General features: G+C 44.4%; 1 protein-coding gene across 10 annotated transcripts in view; it reads left to right on the top strand.

Moving 5' to 3' along the window:
• Fbxo25 (F-box protein 25) overlaps positions 1 to 17,854 on the top strand; it is a 51,031-nt gene that overhangs the window by 17,788 nt on the left and 15,389 nt on the right. For 8 of the 10 annotated variants that reach the window (XM_046446684.2, XM_058580321.1, XM_046446666.2 and 5 more), the window contains exons 3-5: positions 11,428 to 11,531; positions 12,311 to 12,360; positions 14,904 to 14,996. In XM_046446684.2, coding sequence (XP_046302640.1) covers positions 11,428 to 11,531; positions 12,311 to 12,360; positions 14,904 to 14,996 — 247 coding nt within the window. Of the gene's footprint in view, positions 1 to 7,964; positions 9,370 to 11,427; positions 11,532 to 12,310; positions 12,361 to 14,903; positions 14,997 to 17,854 lie in introns of those variants that run through there. The other 2 variants (XM_058580331.1, XM_046446696.2) reach the window with 2 other exon arrangements.

Below are 17,854 nucleotides of genomic sequence, written 5' to 3'. Positions count from 1 at the left end.
TTAGGAATTATTTTGAAAATTTACATTCCAGTAAAATAGAAAACACTGAAGGCATTGACAGATTTCTTAAGTCATACGATTTGTCCAGATTGAACTAGGAAGACATACCCAATTTAAAAAGACCAATATCAAGTGATGAAACAGAAGATGCCATCAGAAGCCTACCAACCAAGAAAAGCCCAGGACTGGATGGATACACAGCCGAGTTCTACAAGACCTTTAAAGAAGAACTAATACCAGTACTCTTCAATTTATTTTTTATTTATGTGGCACCACTTCCAAACTCATTCTATGAGGCCAATATCACTCTGATTCCAAAACCAGGCAAAGACACATCAAAGAAAGAAAACTTCAGACCAATATCTTTAATGAACATAGATGCTAAAATTCTGGCAAATCGAATACAAAAACATATCAAAAACATCGTGCGCCATGATCAAGTGGGATTTATCCCAGGGATGCAAGGTTGGTTCAACATACGGAAATCAATAAATGTAATTCATCACATCAATAGACTCAAAGATAAGAATCATATGGTCATCTCAATAGATACAGAAAAAGCATTTGACAAAATTCAGCACCCCTTCATGTTCAAAACACTAGAAAAACTAGGGATAACAAGAACGTATCTCAACATCATAAAGGCTAGCTACACTAAGCCTCAGGCCAACATCATTCTAAATGGAGAAAAACTGAAGGCATTCCCTCTAAAAATTGGAATAAGACAGGGATGCTCTCTTTCCCACCACTTCTATTTATTTTCACCACTTCCATAGTTCTTGAAACACTGGCCAGAGCAATTAGATGAAAGAAATTAAAGGAGGAAAAAAGAACTTAAATTAGCACTATTTGCTGACAATATGATTCTATACCTAGAAGACCCAAAAACCTCCACCAGAAAACTTCTAGAACCAGTAAATGAATTCAGCAAAGTTGAAGGATATAAAATCAGCCCCCATAAATCAAAGCCATTTCTGTGTATCAGTGACAAATCCTCTGAGGGGGAAATGAGGAAACTACCCCATTTACAGTAACCTCAAAAATTAAATACTTGGGACTCAACTTAATAAAAGAGGTGAAAGATCTATTCAATAAAAACTAAAGAACCCTAAAGAGAAAAATCAGAGAAGACCTTAAAAGATGGAAAGATCTACCTTGCTCTTGGATAGGCAGAATTAATATTATCAAAATGACCATACTCGGGGCTGGGGTTGAGGCTCAGCAGTAGAGTGTCCGCCTAGCATGTGCAAGGCACTGGGTTCAAGCCTCAGCACCACATAAAAATAAATAAATAAAATAAAGGTACTTTGTACAACTACAACTAAAATAAATAAATAAATAAAAATGACCATATAACCAAAAGCACTATACTGATTTAATGCAATTCTGATCAAAATCCCAATGTCATCGTGAAATTCATCTGGAAAAATAAGAGACCCAGATTAGCTAAAGCAATCCTTAGCAGGAAGAGTGAAGCAGGTGGTATCGCTATACCAGACCTTAAACTATACTACAGAGCAATAGTAACAAACACAGCATGGTATTTGGCACCACAACAGACTGGTAGACCAATGGTACAGAACAGAGGACACAGAGACTAAACATTTATCTTATATTACTTTAAATATAAGATAAATATATTATCTCATATTGTCTTAAACATTTATCTTATATTAGAGAGGTGCCAAAAACATACACTGGAGAAAAGATAGCCTCTTCAACAAATAGTGCTAGGAAAATTGGAGATCCATATACAACAAAATGAAATTAAACCTCTATCTCTCACCATGTGCAAAACTCAACTCAAAATGGATCAAGGACCTAGGAATTAAACCAGAGACTCTGTCTAATAGAAGAAAAAGTAGGCCCTAATATTCATCATGTGGGATTAGGCCCCAACTTCCTTAATAAGACTCCTGTAGTGCAAGAATCAAAACCAAGAATCAATAAATTGGATGGATTCAATCTAAAAAGTTTCTTTTCAGCACAAGAAACAATCTGTGAGGTGAACAAAGAGCCTGCAACCTGGGAGCAAATGTTTACCCCTCACACATCAGATAGAGCACTAATCTCTAGGTTATACAAAGAACTTGAAAAGCTAAGCACCAAAAAAACAACCCAATCAATAAATGGGCCAAAGGCCTGAACAGACACTCCTCAGAAGATCATCTACAATCAATCAACAATTATATGAAAAAAATGTTCATCATCTCTAGAAATTAGAGAAATGCAAATCAAAACCACCCTAAGATACCATCTCACTCCAGTCAGAATGGCAGCTATTATTGAAGACAAACAATAATAAGTGTTGGTGAGGATGTGGGGAAAAGGCACACTCATACACTGCTGGTGGGACTGCAAACTGGTGCAGCCAATATGGAAAGCAGTATGGAGATTCCTTGGAAATCTGGGAATGGAACCACCATTTGACCCAGCTATCCCTCTCCTCAGTCTATACCCAAAGGACTTAAAAACAGCATACTACAGGGACACAGCCATATCAATGTTTATAGCAGCACAATTCACAATAGCTAAACTGTGGAATCGACCTAGATGCTCCTCTGTAGATGAATGGATAAAAAAAAAAATGTGGCATATATACACATGGAATTTTACTCAGCGATAAAAGAGAATAAAATCATGGCATTTGCAGGTAAATGGATGGCACTGGAGAACATAATACTAAGTAAAGTTAGCCAATCTCAAAAAAAAAGAAATGCCAAATGTTTTCTCTGATATAAGGAGGCTGATTCATAGTGGGGTGAGGAGGGGGAGCATGGGAGGAATAGACAAAACTCTAGATAGGGCAGAGGGGGGAAGGGAGGGGGCAAGGGGTTAGCAATGATGGTGCAATATGATGGACATCATTATTCAAAGTACATGTTATGAAGACATGAATTGGTGTGAACATACCTCACATACAACCAGAGGTATGAAAAATTGTGCCATATATGTGTAATAAGAATTGTAATGCATTCTGCTGTCATTTATTTTTTAAAATCAATTAAAAGTGGAGCCCCAAAAGCAAATCGTTTGGTAAATTGCATAAAATCCAGGACATCCATAAAGGAAATAAGAATATTCATTCTTTAAAAAATAAAAATAAGTAAAATAGACCTTATAGTAATGAATTATAGCCATAAGAGAAAGTGAATATTCCTGAGTTTGTGTTGATAACTGAATACATGAATAAATGAGGGATGAGGGAGAATTCTCTTATAGAAGACTTCAGAGGAAGAAGGATGTAAAAGTGACCATGAGGAAAGCATGGCTGTTGCCACCCAGCCTTCCCAGGTGCCCAGAAGGTAGGTGAAAGGCTAGAGCAACACATCTGTCAGCAGTCCCCCAGGGCACCTTTCATCCCAAGGAGCAGTCGACAGCTCTATATGGCAGTGCCATCTCGCCAACTTCCAGGGCTGGCAGCACACATGTGGCTGGGAACCACCAATCCCCTGTGCCATTCTTCCCAGAGATGGAAGCTCTAAGCCTTCCCAGGAAAGAACACCAGCCAGGCTGATAAACTCTGCAGAGTAGCTGACCATACTGAAATTGTCATGGGCACAGGGTTGGGTCATCCAGAGTCAGTGTAGGTCCTGGGGACTCCAGCCCAGGGACTGATGGGAGACCAGCAGGTAATGCCACAGCTGAGTTGGTGGCATTTCCTGCCTTTGGTCCTGGCTCCATGGCTGTGTGACAGTAGGTACCCAGGGGCCTGAGTACCCTCAGAATCTGGGGAGGGGCTGTTTAGGAGTAGGAGGCAGAAACATGAGGTTCATGATAGGGTAGATTCCCTGAGCCCTACTAAAAACTCTCTCATCCCGCTGTGTGTGAATTGTGCTTCTACTCCCTTTGGGCTTTGTCCTGGTGTGAGGAGGAACAGGTAGCATCTAGCTGTTATACCTACTGGCTCCCGTCTCTTTTCTGCAGTGTGGAAGGTCTCCATTGTCCTCTGTCAAATTTCCGTGTGTGGCTGGAACTGCCTGGTCTCTGTTCTGACAGACTGCCCCTCCATCGCTTCTCTGCATTGCCGGAACCCTGGAGAAACTCCTGGCAGTTTAGACCTGGGGTGGCCAGAGTGCTCTGGGAATGAGCTCCACGGTCAATTTGTCTAACTCTAAGAAAAAATAGCCATCTTATTGGAATAGCATTAAATTTATACACATATGTTTTCTTGAATAATACTTCATCTACTTCTAGCTTATTTACTTAATAAGTTTATCAGTTAGCATTTGTGATTTTCCTCTCATCGTTGATGCTTTCATGTGTCTGTACTTTATTTTTTTCCCTAACATATCTAGTTTTTGTTCTTCTTGACTGTTTTCTGCAGAGAAATCGTTTTTAGATTGCTTTTTTATTTCTAGTCTTTTTTAAAAAAACTTTTTTTCTTTTTTTTTAAATTTACTTTTTTTAGTTTTTAGGTGGACACAATATCTTTATTGTACATTTACATGGTGTTGAGGATCGAATCTAGTGCCTCATTTGTGCTAGGCAAGCGCTCTACCTCTGAGCCACAACCCCAGCCCCTAGTCTTATTTTAAATCTGCTTTTATCTTTAATAATTCCTTCCCTTCTTTTCATTAACATTCACGAGTTTTTAAATTATATGTTTCAATAATTTATTCTCATTATTTAAATTTTATATAGACATTTGGTGCTATACAGTTTTCTGTGCTCGCTGTTTTTCTTAGGTCCATATGCATTTCCCCAAACGTTTTTTTTTTTTATTTTTTTTAATAATAGATGGATATAATATCTTTATTTTATTGCTTTATGTGGTGCTGAGGATCGAACCCAGTGCCTCACACAGGCAGGGTAAGTGCTTTACCAACTGAGCTGCAGCCCTAGCCTTCCCCAACCTGTTGTAGCTGAATTTTACTTTCAGTTGTGATGTTTGAGTTTGCTTTGTGAGCCAGTCTTAAGCTCTTTTCCTTATGACAGGTGGGAGGAGCTGTTGAACACCCTGCTCTGTTTGGCCTCTGGTCTCTCAGGTTAATGCTTTTTGTGTGTTACACATGCCCACATCTGCATGTCTCTCTCTGCACATAACATGTGCCTATGTCTACATCTTTCTGCACATAATGTTGCCCAAGCCTGCATATCTCTGCATGAAATGTGCCCACCCCTGCATCTCTGGGTTTATCTGTCTGCATCTTTCCACCTGTAACATGTATCTATGCCTGTATCTCTGTGCATAATGTGTATGTATATCTGTGTATGTGTACGTAACATGTTCGTGTGTCTGCATACCTGTGTCTACATCTCAGTGTGCAGCATGCATCTACGTCTGCATCTCTCTTTGTATGTATATTTTTTAACATCACAAGTAACTGGAGGCTGCCTATCACACTGTGTTCTAAGTATTTGCTTTTGCTGTTTTGGCAGTTAGGGTGGCTGTTCTTCTAATGTTTGTGCTGATGTCCATATGTCATGCCCTTAGTTCCTTGGTTTTGGAACCTCCTCTTGGCTGCTGACAGACCATGGTATTGCAGTCATCTGATAGCCCCCTCTCCCCACATCTTTTCCAAAGTGGCCTTGTCCCCTTTGTGCCTGGTTGGCATCTGACACATCCCCCCACACCACTGGGTTGTTTGTCTGTCTGTTGCTTATCTGAGCAGAGCCACTGCCTGTTACACCTTTGTCACCACCAGGTTCTGTTGTCTGCAGCTAAGCCACAGCCTCTGCCTATCAGCTTGGCCTCCGAGCCTGTCTTCAGTAGTCCCCTTGCTCCTGTCACAGTACTGCTTGTTTGCATGTTCAGGAAAGCCTGGCCTGTACCCTGGACAGTTTTTGATTCAGATTTTAAATCTTTGGCTCCCATGTTTCCCTTGGATATCTTATCTACATTACTGAGCCTGCTCGGTCCAAGGCCTGTGAACCTACAAAACTGCCAACTAGTTCAGTTTGCTCATCCCCGTTTCCATGGACATACATGCTCGGGTGGGGAGAAGTTTATAGACCCCGCAGCAATGGTGACACGCCGCTGTGATCTGGGGAGCTTCTGTCCATGCAGGTGAGATGGTCCAGGGAGCAAGGTCAGGCACCTCATGGGAAGTCGGGAGTGAGGGCCGCACTGCCTGCCCTGTACATATGTGATGCTTTAATGGCTTCCTCCTCTGATGTCAAGGCAGAGAGTCCCCTTGGAAGCTCACAGTGTTCTCCTCCAGCTGATGATCTGGTGTGCAGTACAGTGAGTGTGTCGGGTCCTGAATCTGCTCCTGGCCCCTTACCTCTATTCCATGCACCCTGGCTGTTTCGCCTTCCTGCCACATAACAATTACCATTAGATTCCTAAGACTGCATGTGAGAAAAGAAGTATGAATCTAAAAAATAGGTTTCGCTTCGCTCTTTCTTTTGAACTTATAGAAAATTGGACTTTTTCTTTTGGAATATCTTTTTTTAATATTTTTTTAGTTGTTGATAGACCTTCATTTTATTTATTTATATGTGCTGCTGAGAATCGAACCCAGTGCCTCACATATGCCAGACAAGTGCACTACTGCTGAGCCACCGCCCCAGCCTTTAGAATATCTTTTTACGGATACGATGGCAAGAAAATAGCATTATATTAGGAAAATGAATAATGTGAGTCTTTGCCTTCAAAGAAAATATCATAGGCGGCTGCTTATTGCTTGGTCTCCCCCTGTGGGTGGCAGGTGTCTGGCACAGGCACACTTTCAAGATCAGAGTCAACCTGAGAGTTTTCCAGGGCCCGTGACTTCAGCCCAGTGGCTTGAAATAACAGAGATTACATGTGCTCACAGGTTCAGAGCCCGAAGTCCAAAATCAGGGGCCAGGCAGAGCTGGTCCTCTTAGGCTCTGGAGAGCACCACCCACACCTCCTTTGTCTTGGCTGGTGGAAACACCACCCCATTCCCCACCTTGGCTGACACATGCCTCTCCCTGTGCAGCTCTTCTCTGCTCAAGAACATACCAGTGCTTGGCCAGGCCAAGATAGCCTCGTCTCAATGTCCTTCCCTGCAAAGGTCTATTTTCTAAGTAGAGTCACACAGGTTAGGACTTAGATGTCTTTGGAGGAGTCATCATCCAAACTATTACAATCAGTTTATAAGATTCTGGCTTCAAGAAGTCTCCCCTCTGTGTCAAACCCTAGGAGGGTAAAAAGATGACTTTCTTGTGCACTGCGGACAGAACATGTTCCAAATGTCACAGCACCCCCAACCCCCAGCTATATTTAGGGGCCGTCGAGGAGGTGAGTTTGTGAGTGTGCATCCTGATCCTGTGGGACTGTCCTTGTAGGAAGCAGAAGAGGAAGAGCACTGTGGGGACACGGGAGACGGCTTGCCTGAAAACTGGGGAGGGAGGACACAGGGAAGCAGCCCTCTGACACCCTCATCTGGGCCCCAGGCTCTGTTTCTGGTAGGAAGTATCTACTGTTCTTGAGAAATGGGGGCTACTCTCCCTGAAAGGGTCTGAGACACAGGAAGCAGTAGGCCCCGTGGGCAGGGTCAGGCCAGGCCCCAGGAGTGGGGGTGTTCACAGTGTAGGAGGCACGAGGTCAGCAGCACCCGGATCCAGTAGTAGTCACCACAGGACTGTTAGTGCCACCAGACTCACACAGACCCTGTCCCGTCTGGGGCACACTGGGATGTTCAGAGCCGGTGGGCAGAGGAGCAGAGGGAGAGAGCTGGCTTCTGTGGAGGGTGAACTGCCCACCCACAGCAAGCTACCTTCTATGGACAGCTCAAGAAAAAAGAGAAATTTAAAAGTTCAGCTAATTCAGAGGTGAGTTTAGCCAGGGATTCTTTTCATTTCATACTCTTGCATTGTTTGCAAGAATGTTAATCTTGGTAATGTTTTTTAATAGCAGCAGAAGTTTTATTTTTTATATATATTTTTTTATTTTTTACATATATATATATTTTTTTAATTTGGTATTGAAGATTGAACCTGGAGGCATACACTGAGCCACATCCTCAGCCCTTTTTATTTTTTATTTTGAGATAGGGTCTTGCTGATTTGCTTAGGGCCTTGCTGAATTGCTGGGGTTGGGCTCGTACTTGCGGTCCTCCTGCCTTAGCCTCCTGAGCTGCTGAGATCTCAGGTGTTTGTAATGTATCTTACTTACCACAAGGAGTTGAGAACTGCTGCACTTAACTGGGTGCTGTAGAAATCGGAGGTTCCCCCTCCTGTCATCTTCTACTCAGGTAGAGAGTGAAGGCAGTTTGGAGAGATGGCCCAAGCCGCATGTCACAGAATGGCCTTGAAGCCAAAGACCTGTTACCACCTTTTCAGGAAATGTCATCTGAGAAAACGCATGCTTCCTGAAATGTCACCGTTGGAACACTGTAGCCGAGGGAAATGTCAGGTCACATGGGGTGCAGTGAAGCACTGCTTACTCCTGGAAGTGGGCTACAGGAACGAGCTGCTGAGTGCTGAGCTCTGTGCTTCCCTTGGGAGCCGTCTGTTGATTCGTCTGCACTGGGGAAAGGTGTGCCCCATGGTTTATAGAACAACCCTGAAGTATTGTTGCTCTTGAGTGTGCTCCTAAGGAGAAGGTGAGGGCCTGTGGGTGCAGGAGGGGAAGCTGCCAGCTCAGGCATGCAGATGAACGTGCAACTGTCCTGGGGTTCTTGCAAGTGTGTGAACCTGTGTTGTCCGCTCATGATATTGCGTGAGGTCCCATGGATCAGCCCTTCCTCCTGCCCAGCACACACCCTGGACGATCTGGACAGGACAAGTCAAGCATGCTGCCCCCTCCGATGTGGCAAGGTACACACTACCTATCGTTTACCCCTCAGCCACGTCTAGGCATTCAGTTCAGGGGCATGGCACAAGGACAGCCCGCTCCTGTTACACCTCCACCTCCAGAGCCCTTCATCTCCCCAAACTGATACCCTGTGCCCACTAAACACCAACTCCTGTCCCTCCTTCAGCTCTCAGTGCCCCATCCTACCCTCTGCCTCGTGAGGTGGAAACAGATGGCGTCTGTCCTGTACTGGCTTGTCAGCCCAGCATAGTTGTAGCATGTCAGCATCCCCTTTTTTTGGTACTTAACCACTGAGCCACATCCCCAGCCCTCTGTCACTTTTTACGGCTGAGTCACAGTCCACTGTGTGGACTTGCCATCTTTTGTTTATTCAGTGTCTGTCAGTGGGCATGTGGATTGCTTCCAGGCTTGGATGTTGTGATCCTGCTGCTGTAAGTGAAGGAGTGCAGATACGTGCAGATGAAATGTCACCCACCATGAAGGGACTTGCTGGGCCTTGTGGTAAATCTGCTGTTCTGTTTTCCATGGCGGCTGCACCATTTGACATTCCTGCCAACAGTGCACAAGAATTTCAATCTCTCCACATTCTTGCCAACAATTACTTTCTGTTTTTGGACAGTAGCCCTTCTGATGGATGTAAGGTAATATCTAATTGTGATGCTGAACATTTTTTCATGTGTTTATTGGCCATTCATATTTCTTCTTTAGAAAAATATCTATTGAAGTCCTTTTCCTATTTTTTAATTGAGTTGTTGGGTTTTGTTTGTTGAAGCTTCCTTGGTTTTTTAAGCCAGGGTAGGTGATATTTATTGCTCATAAAGCTAAAGGCCGTAAGAAGAGGAAGTGTTTGCTATGTGCATGCAAAGTGAACGACCTGTGCAACATTAAATACTGCCCTACTAGTATTTATACAATTGTAGGTTAATTTTAGAGGCATCATATTTCTTTCCCACTTTTACATTTTAGTTTACCTGACAGTACAACACCCACTCCCCAAAATCATGGCCTTTTACCCCTTGTTTTCAATACTTTATAAATATAGAAGCTAAGAGTACTTTCTCCAGACTAGCTACTTCTCTTGGATATTACTGTGGGGCTCTGGGCCTAACCCCAAAGTCCTCTGAGCCCTGCCATGCCCACAGTGCCAAGGAAGTGCCCCTGCAGGGTCCACTAGTGTGGCAGCGGGGACCAGCAGGTGTAGCCCCAGGCTGATGGAAGGCAGATCACTGCAGGCAGCCAGGAACAAGATGGATTTTTTTCCTCTGGGGAAGTGGCCTCCCACCTGTGGGCAGGGTAAATCTGGCTGTAGGATTTGTGCTGCCCTGTGCTGGGGGTACGAGGTGTGCCTCCCCTGGCGGGAGGCCTGGTCAGCCACCCTTTGCTGCCTCCTGCCTGTTTTTATGGCACTATTTCTGGAGAGCAGTGAATTTCTGCTTTTCCTCTGGTGTGTTTGTGACTTTAGCTGGAAAACCTTTTTGTGGTTCAAAATTGTCTCCATTCAGTGTTTGAATCAGTGACACAAGCTAGCGTAGGATGAGGTGCAGGGGAGGCAGCGGGCAGGCGCACTGAGCGCACTCTGCCCAGGGCTGCCTGTGCTGACAGTGGTGAGCAGATTCAGGTGGCCGGCTCGGCTATTTGCATCTAAAGCCAACACTGGTGAGTGAAAGGGACTTCACAGTTCTCTCCTCGGGGAACACCAGAGGGCAAGTAGGCAATGTTGGGTTGGCTCTGAGTGCTTCCCTAGCCTCCACCTGCCAGCTCGTCCCCACAGTGCATCCTCTACACTTCTAGGCCAAGAATAGCCTCGGTGCTCAGTGTGTTGAAAATAAAAATCTCAAGCATCCTTAGTGCTGATGATGTGGATTGCAGTTTGTGTTTTTTTCTCACTACAGTGGAGAAACTTTCTAAAGAAAAGGTGTTCACATTGCTTAGTTATTTATTGCCTTGTGGTTTTATTTCCTTATTTCATAAAAAAGGAGAAGTATTAGAAAATTTCAGAATATTTTAGTGGTTAAAATGTCTGTTTCTTCTGGTTTGGTTGGTGCTTATCAAGCAAATGTTCCACAGGCTGATTAGCCTCAGTTATGTCTTTAAGATGAGGGACGGCAGGGATGCTGACATTGCTAGATGTGTCAGGGTGCAGCTGACACATCTGTGGTCAGCAGATCAGGCACTACATGGCCACAAAAGTCATGGTTTTGTGTCTGGTCTCTGTTTTGATAGAGCATTTTGATGTCTCAAACTGCCTTGACTGAACGTCTCAGAACCCTTGGGAGATTCTAATGCATGTAACATTCTCGAAAGAACCCGGGCACATCCCTGATTTCTCAAAGTGAAAACAGAATATTAGACCTTACCCTTGTACATTGAAGCTCATGATTTATCTCTGATTTAACATGATTTTTATTTTGGTCTCTGAATTACAAATCAGATATTTATTATGTGCTTTATAAAAAAAGCCAAGTAGAGGTCTCTCTGGGAAAATATTTTAATAAAATGTATCTTTAGGGGCTGGGGATGTGGCTCAAGCGGAAACGCGCTCGCCTGGCATGCGCGGGGCACTGGGTTCGATCCTTAGCACCACATAAAAATTAAAAAAATAACGATGTTGTGTTCCCCGAAAACTAAAAAATAAATATTAAAAAATTTTCTCTCTCTATCTCTCTCTCTCTTTTAAAAAAAACGTATCTTTATTTCAGTATGTTAAATAGTGAAGATGAAGAGATATTCAATAATGAAGAATGTGAATATGCGTCCAAAAAAAGGAAAAAGGACCATTTCAGAAATGACACAAATACTCAAAGTAAGATCATTTTCCTCAATACTACGATGTTCTACTTGTTGAGTATGTTGATATGCCTGATTGCTGTGGCTGTGCTACCTTTTAAAAATAAGCAGTGCTATGGGTATGTCAGCAAGCACTCTGTCCAGTGTTGCCTGCTGAGTTAGTGATCAGACGTTTTATATTTCAGTCGTTTGAATTTTAAGATTCATACAAACAGAAGATGGCAAAACCCACAACGCTGCCCCACATGCTGAGGGTGGTCACAGTTCAGTTCATTCCTGAGCAGGGAAGCCGACAGAGAAGGGCGGGACTAGAAGTGGGAGGAGCTGGAGTTTGGGACATGGGATGCTGCACAGGTAGAAGGGCACAGGAAGGTGGGGCAGAAGCTCTCCTGACAGCATCCAGAGTAGTCTCTGACACCTTCCAGGTGTGAAGAAGGCGGTCAGGGGAGAGGCTTTTGTTTGTGGAACACCAGAGGCATCCAGGTGCAGAAGGATGTTTGAATGTGTAGTTCCTAGTCATTTACGTTTTGATGTCACTGCAGCCATCACTAGCACTAGTTTTCTCTTCAGCTGCTAAGATGAGGGTCATCTGATGTCATTTCCACTGCGGTATCTCAGCATCCTCAGCCCATCAGGGAACAAGGCATTTCAGTTTCCCTTGCCCCACGTAAAGCATCTTTGTTCATATAATGCATCCAGTAACTTAGTTAGCATGTCCACTGTTGAGGTTCCTTTAAGATCTTCATCTTGAAATAACTTGCCATATTTTAAAAACAAAGTTAATTTTTATTTCAGGTTTTTATCGTGAAAAATGGATCTATGTCCATAAAGAAAGCACAAAAGAAGTAAGTATTTTTTATTATAAATAGGAGCCTATCCCGCATAGCCCCTGTTGAATATGTAATGTCACCTTAAAGAAGTTATTGTTTTTGAATATCAGGTTTGTGATTCACATTCTGATAGGTGTGTATATGTGAGTAGCGTTTGAAGCGATGATTCACAGTTGTGTGCGTATGCATAGGTATGACTGTGGGTTGTGAATGTGTGCATGTGCACATGTGTGGATGTGTTTGTAGTGCATATTCTACCTGAATGTGTGTGTTTGTGTGTGCATATATGCATTGTGTGTTGTGTATGTTTTGTCATGCATCTGATGTATGGGATGTGGGGTGTGTGTGTGTGTGTGTGTGTGTGTGTATGTGATGTATGGTGTGTGCATATGTATGGTATTTGTGGTATTTGCTCTGCATATTTGTTACATGTGCATGTGTGGTGTGTGTGTGTCTACGCACACACTGCCTGATCCCCTGTACATCTCTGAACCCACACTGGTTATTTCAGACCAGGTTGTGAGGTATATTCTGTTGGTGGGAGCCATGGCTACAGGTAAGGATGCTCCTTGCTCTGATGTGTGTGTGGTGGAGTGAGGGTGACCACTGAGCCCCTCATTTTGTGTGGAGACGGACTCCTATGGAATTGCTCTCGGTTGGAGCAGCAGAGCAGTTGGAGTGCTTGCCAGCCTTTGATTTCCAGGTCAGCAAAGCTTCCTTAAGAGCCATCAAGCCCTCATTAGCTTCCAGCTGTTTCCTTTCTCTCTCCTTAGTGCCAAGGAAGCCTGGCCCTTGTTTACCCCTCTCAAAACTTTGCATTTGCTTCCATTCACAGCAGCTGGGGAAAGTAATTCAGGGAGGAATTATTTACTACATAGTAAAAGTTAGGATAAGTTAAGTGTCCTGGAAGTGTTAACAGTGGATATCTTTAAACTAGCCCAGCAGCCTAGAAACTTGGGGATTAGATTCTGAGAAAGAAAACTATTGACCTATTTGGTGGTGGTTAGTATTGTTAAATGGGTATAACATGACTCTAGTTCTTAACACGTACTCTGGGACGCCATGGGAAGATTGACAGAATCTAACCTACTTTGTACAAAACAAGGTATGGAGCTTGTAAAAGACTATTCAGTATTTCACCTTCTCTGCGTTACTGCACAGGTCGCAACTGGAATTTGTCTTCAGGCAACAGGGATGTCCAGGAGTCCTTGGTTAGTGTCTAATGAGCTTGGGACTGCCCAGGACTGGCACTGGGAACTAATGGGTCCTCACCCCCCACACGCACACACACCTTCCTGCTTATACCTGGTATACACCCACATGGCCTGCAAAGGCAAGCACACTTGTGTGGTTCACTCTGAACCAGACCCATTCCTGTTGTGAGATGATAGCTGTCTGGAAGAGGTGTCTGTACCAACATTTAGAATTTCATTCATTCAAAAAAGAAGAAATTAAGACTAAGCTGGGATGTATCTGATGTATTAGGTTGCAGTCTGTATCTGTTTATTCTTTGCTTCACCATAAAATGGAAATGCGCTAGGAAAGCATTCTGCACAAGAGATGCTCAGTGGACATGTATGTTGACTGTTCCAGATAAGCGTGGGGTTGCTTTCTGCACACATTAGGACTATCCTTGGCTTGGACACAAAACCAGGAGTGCCTCCAAGGCCATATCTGAGACCAACAGACATTCTGCTACCCCAGCTTCCCCCAGTCCAGCCCCACTGGCCTGTTTGGAATCTGGGGAGTCATCTGTCACTTCTTATAGTTCCTGTCATTGTCCTCCAGTTTACATGTCCCCACAACTCTAAATTAAAACCCTACTTATAGACATTAGGTATTTGAAACATAAAGGTGGAGTTCAGAAGCACTGCTGAGCCTCAAGTGAGTTCTGCAGACTGGGGAGTACAAGGTGCTCCATTAAGGGAGGTCTGCAGGGTAGGATAGTACTCTTCAGCTTCAGTTAGACCTTTGATCTCATTACCAGCTTTTTTGTTTTGGGTGCTGGGCACCAATACCCCTATCTTGGAAACTTGCCATCCTCAGATCCACCACGTGCCTTCAGACCTCTCACCCACAGCCAGGGGGCCCTCTGAGCCTTGCACCTTGTGATCGAGCCTTCTTGTGCATGGTGTGTAGGAGTTTGGGACCCACCTTAACCATAGCACACTCCCAGCCCTGGGCAGTACAGACCTCCCTGCAGGGAAATCCTTCTCTAGCATGTGCAATGCCAGCACCCTTGGGTCTATTTGTATCTGCCCTACCTGTCCATAGCAAAAGAAGACAGCAAGGGGCTGGGATTGTGGCTCAGTGGTAGAGCGCTTGCCTAACAGTGTGAGGCACTGGGTTCGATTCTCATTACTGCATATAAATGAATAACATTTTTTAAAAATTTAAAAAAGAAGCCACTGAGGGATTCTGTAAATACATATGGAAGAAATCTTCTGTATGAAAGCAGATGTACTATGCATCAACTTTAAAACATATCCACATGGCCTGGCAGCCATTGATTGTTGACTGTGCTGACCACTGACTAATCTCACTCCCCTGCTTTTCAGAGGCACGGCTACTGCACTCTAGGGGAGGCGTTCAACCGTCTGGACTTCTCCAGTGCCATCCAGGATATCCGGAGGTTTACATACGTGGTCAAAGTAAGTTTTCTACTTCAAAAATAGCTTTGATAAGTCTGGGACGCGGCTCAGTGGGAGAGCACTTGCCTAGCGTACACTAGGCCCTGAGTTCAATCTCAGTATTATAGAAAGAGAAAAAAAAAATGCTTTGATGATTCTTTCACACCTGTTTTGAAGATGATGAATATGAAGTACCCAAGATGCTTCTTGCAACTGCAGCAAGGTCTTCCCACTGGCTGTAGGAAGAAAAAGGCATATTCAGGAAGGAACACAGGAGTCAGGGACCTCCCTCCCGCAGGCTATCCCTGCCACCCTGGGCTCTGAGTTCCCAGGGGCCATACCTTAGCTTTAGTTACTGGGAAAGTAGGCTTTCTCCAGCACATCCTGCTATGCCTGCAGATGGGTCATGAGGCAGGACATCAGAGACGGTGTGTTTTGGTCAAGCCTCTAACCCTTCTTTGCTATGCATGATTGTATTTTCCCCTTTGGTCTTACTGTAGGTAGAGTTGGTCATTCTTGTCTTCATTCGGAGTTTTACAACCCTGGGAATCACTCCCCAGTCTTTTTAGCCCTGAGATCTCGTCCCTGTCTCCCAGTTTCTCTGTTCAGTAATGAGGTTGGAAACCTAGAAAGACACCGTGGGCCAAGACATCTGGTATTATGAGGTTTTAAAGACATTTCACCTCTCTACGGAGGATGGCTTAGTGGCCTCAGCCTCCTTGGCTGTGCATGGTGAGGATGCAGAGGCCGAGCACCTGTGGAGGACCGCTCAGGGAAGCGGCTCCACTCCTCTGCTAAGGGACCTCAAAGTGATTGAGCCTCCTCGTGCATGGTGTGTGGGAGTTTGGGACCCACCTTAAGGGCTGCTGCTATTCCCTCGTCTTCTGTCTTCTCTTGAGGTGGCCGTGGGCAAGGACTAGGCTGCACGTAATAGGTCCTTCACCATCAGGACGCAGGGTGAGAAGACAAGGACGGAAGCCAAATCTCACTGTCCTGGCACCAGGAGACGTTGTTGACACTTCATTTCCCATGATTCTGTAAACTGTGATAGAAAGCAAGTGGCTTCTCAGTCATCAAAGGACATTTGAAAACAGTGTCTGTCAACATAAGTCTTTGAAAGGTGCCGTCCTTAACGCTTGTGTGGACATTGCTCAGCGGGCCGCCACAGGGACAAGTCAAGGGCTGATGTGTTGTTGTCATACTGCATTCGGAGCCCTGCTATATCACAGAGTCCTCAAACACAGTAGGCATTTCTTATTCCTGAGTGGGAGAAGAGCAGACCAGTCACCTTCCACATGGCTTGTGGTAAGGTACTCCACTGACTTTTGCCACTGTTAAGGATTCTCTGAAGTTTGGCTTAAAGTATGAACTGGCTAGTAGGACGTTCTAAAATCATCAAAATTTTTTGCCAAGTACAAGTACCTTCTCTTTTCAAGAATACTTGTTTCTTAGAAAACATGGAGCATATTATTTCTCCTTTTAAGAAAATTCTTCATAAAAGGATGTCCTCCCATCTTCCAAGTTAGCAGAATTTCTTATGCAGGAAAGGGTGCATTTACATATTTTGAAAACCTTTATTAAGTGTTGATTTGTGACTTGAAAGTAGCCTATTTGATTAACTCCAGGTATTATATAATTTTTCCCCTTAACAAACATGCTAGGGGCTAGGGTTGTAGCTCAGTGGCAGAGTGCTTGCCTAGCATGTGTGAGGCACTGGGTTCCATCCTCAGCATCACATATAAATAAATAAAAAATAAAGGTACATCAGCAACTAAAAAAAGTAAAATAAAAATTAAAAAACAAAACATGCTGGATGAAAGTACATGAGCAAAATGTGTTAATGCTCCTAAGGACAAGTTTTGTCAAGGAGGAAGGACTGTGAGAGACCAGCCTTGGGGCCTCCTGTGGAAGTCAGCTTCACTTGAAGGAGCATCTTTCTTCTAACATGGGCGTCTGACCTCAAGTGAAGTGAATCTGACCATGTAGCTCTGGTGCTTTCAAGAAAATCTGGGCATAATTGACAATGAGGGGGGTAGGCTGGGCTTGGTTCATCAAGTGAGGGCTGACAAGAGCTTGTCTTCCAGTGGATCCCAAGCTCCATTTGAGATTGGAATAGCCTGGAGACCGTTTGCAAGTGCCTGTACCCTCTGGCTTTTGTTTAACTCAGCAACTTTATCCTCTCAGCAAGGTGACTTGTGGAGCACGCCTAATGCAGCAACTAAGGATGTTTTTACAAAATCAGAACACAAGTTAGAAGGTAGTTGGCTTGGGGGGAAGTAACAGTCTGTCTTTCTGACAGTGCCATAAGTCTGTGGACAAGGCGAGTCCTGTCTGGATTGTAAGTGAATGAAGGGTGGTCCAGGAGGGAGCTCTGCTGGAGCACCTGAGGACTGTGTCGGAGGCGGGCGCCTGTGGGGGTCTGCAGGTAGCTACTGAGGCTCTGGCCAGCAACCCTCGAAACCACAAACTGCACACAGGTTCAGAGAGTCAGCAGCCCCAAGGACCACAGGTTCTGTTCATTTTGAGCTAAAGACAGTGAAAATGACCTCAAAATCAAATGAGCAAACTTCATGCCATGCAAGGTCATGGAGAGCTCCAGGGCAGCCGGCCAGGAGGTGGGGAGCCCTGAAGCCGACCTGCTACACTGGCTCCACCCATCGCAGCTTGACTCTGGGCCGTTCTTTCTCTCTGCATCTTTTTCTGTTATCCATGCATCAGGGATGATGGTGACCACTGCCTCACAGGCATCCTGAGAATCAAAGGCCATCAGTCAAGGACCTCAAGCGATGCCTCTGAGATCGCAACTCAGTTCATGCTCACGTGGGAATCTGGTGAGTCCAGAAGTCAAACGGGAGCACAGCTGCTTTGCCCCGCCCAGT

The sequence above is a fragment of the Marmota monax genome, unplaced genomic scaffold, assembly GCF_021218885.2.
Source record: "Marmota monax isolate L192 unplaced genomic scaffold, Marmota_monax_Labrador192_F-V1.1 WCK01_AAM20220418_F8-fsc00195, whole genome shotgun sequence".
Classification (NCBI taxonomy): Eukaryota; Metazoa; Chordata; class Mammalia; order Rodentia; family Sciuridae; genus Marmota; species Marmota monax.
The sequence above is the reverse complement of the archived record's forward strand: the minus strand, read 5'-3'. Positions and strand labels throughout refer to the sequence as shown.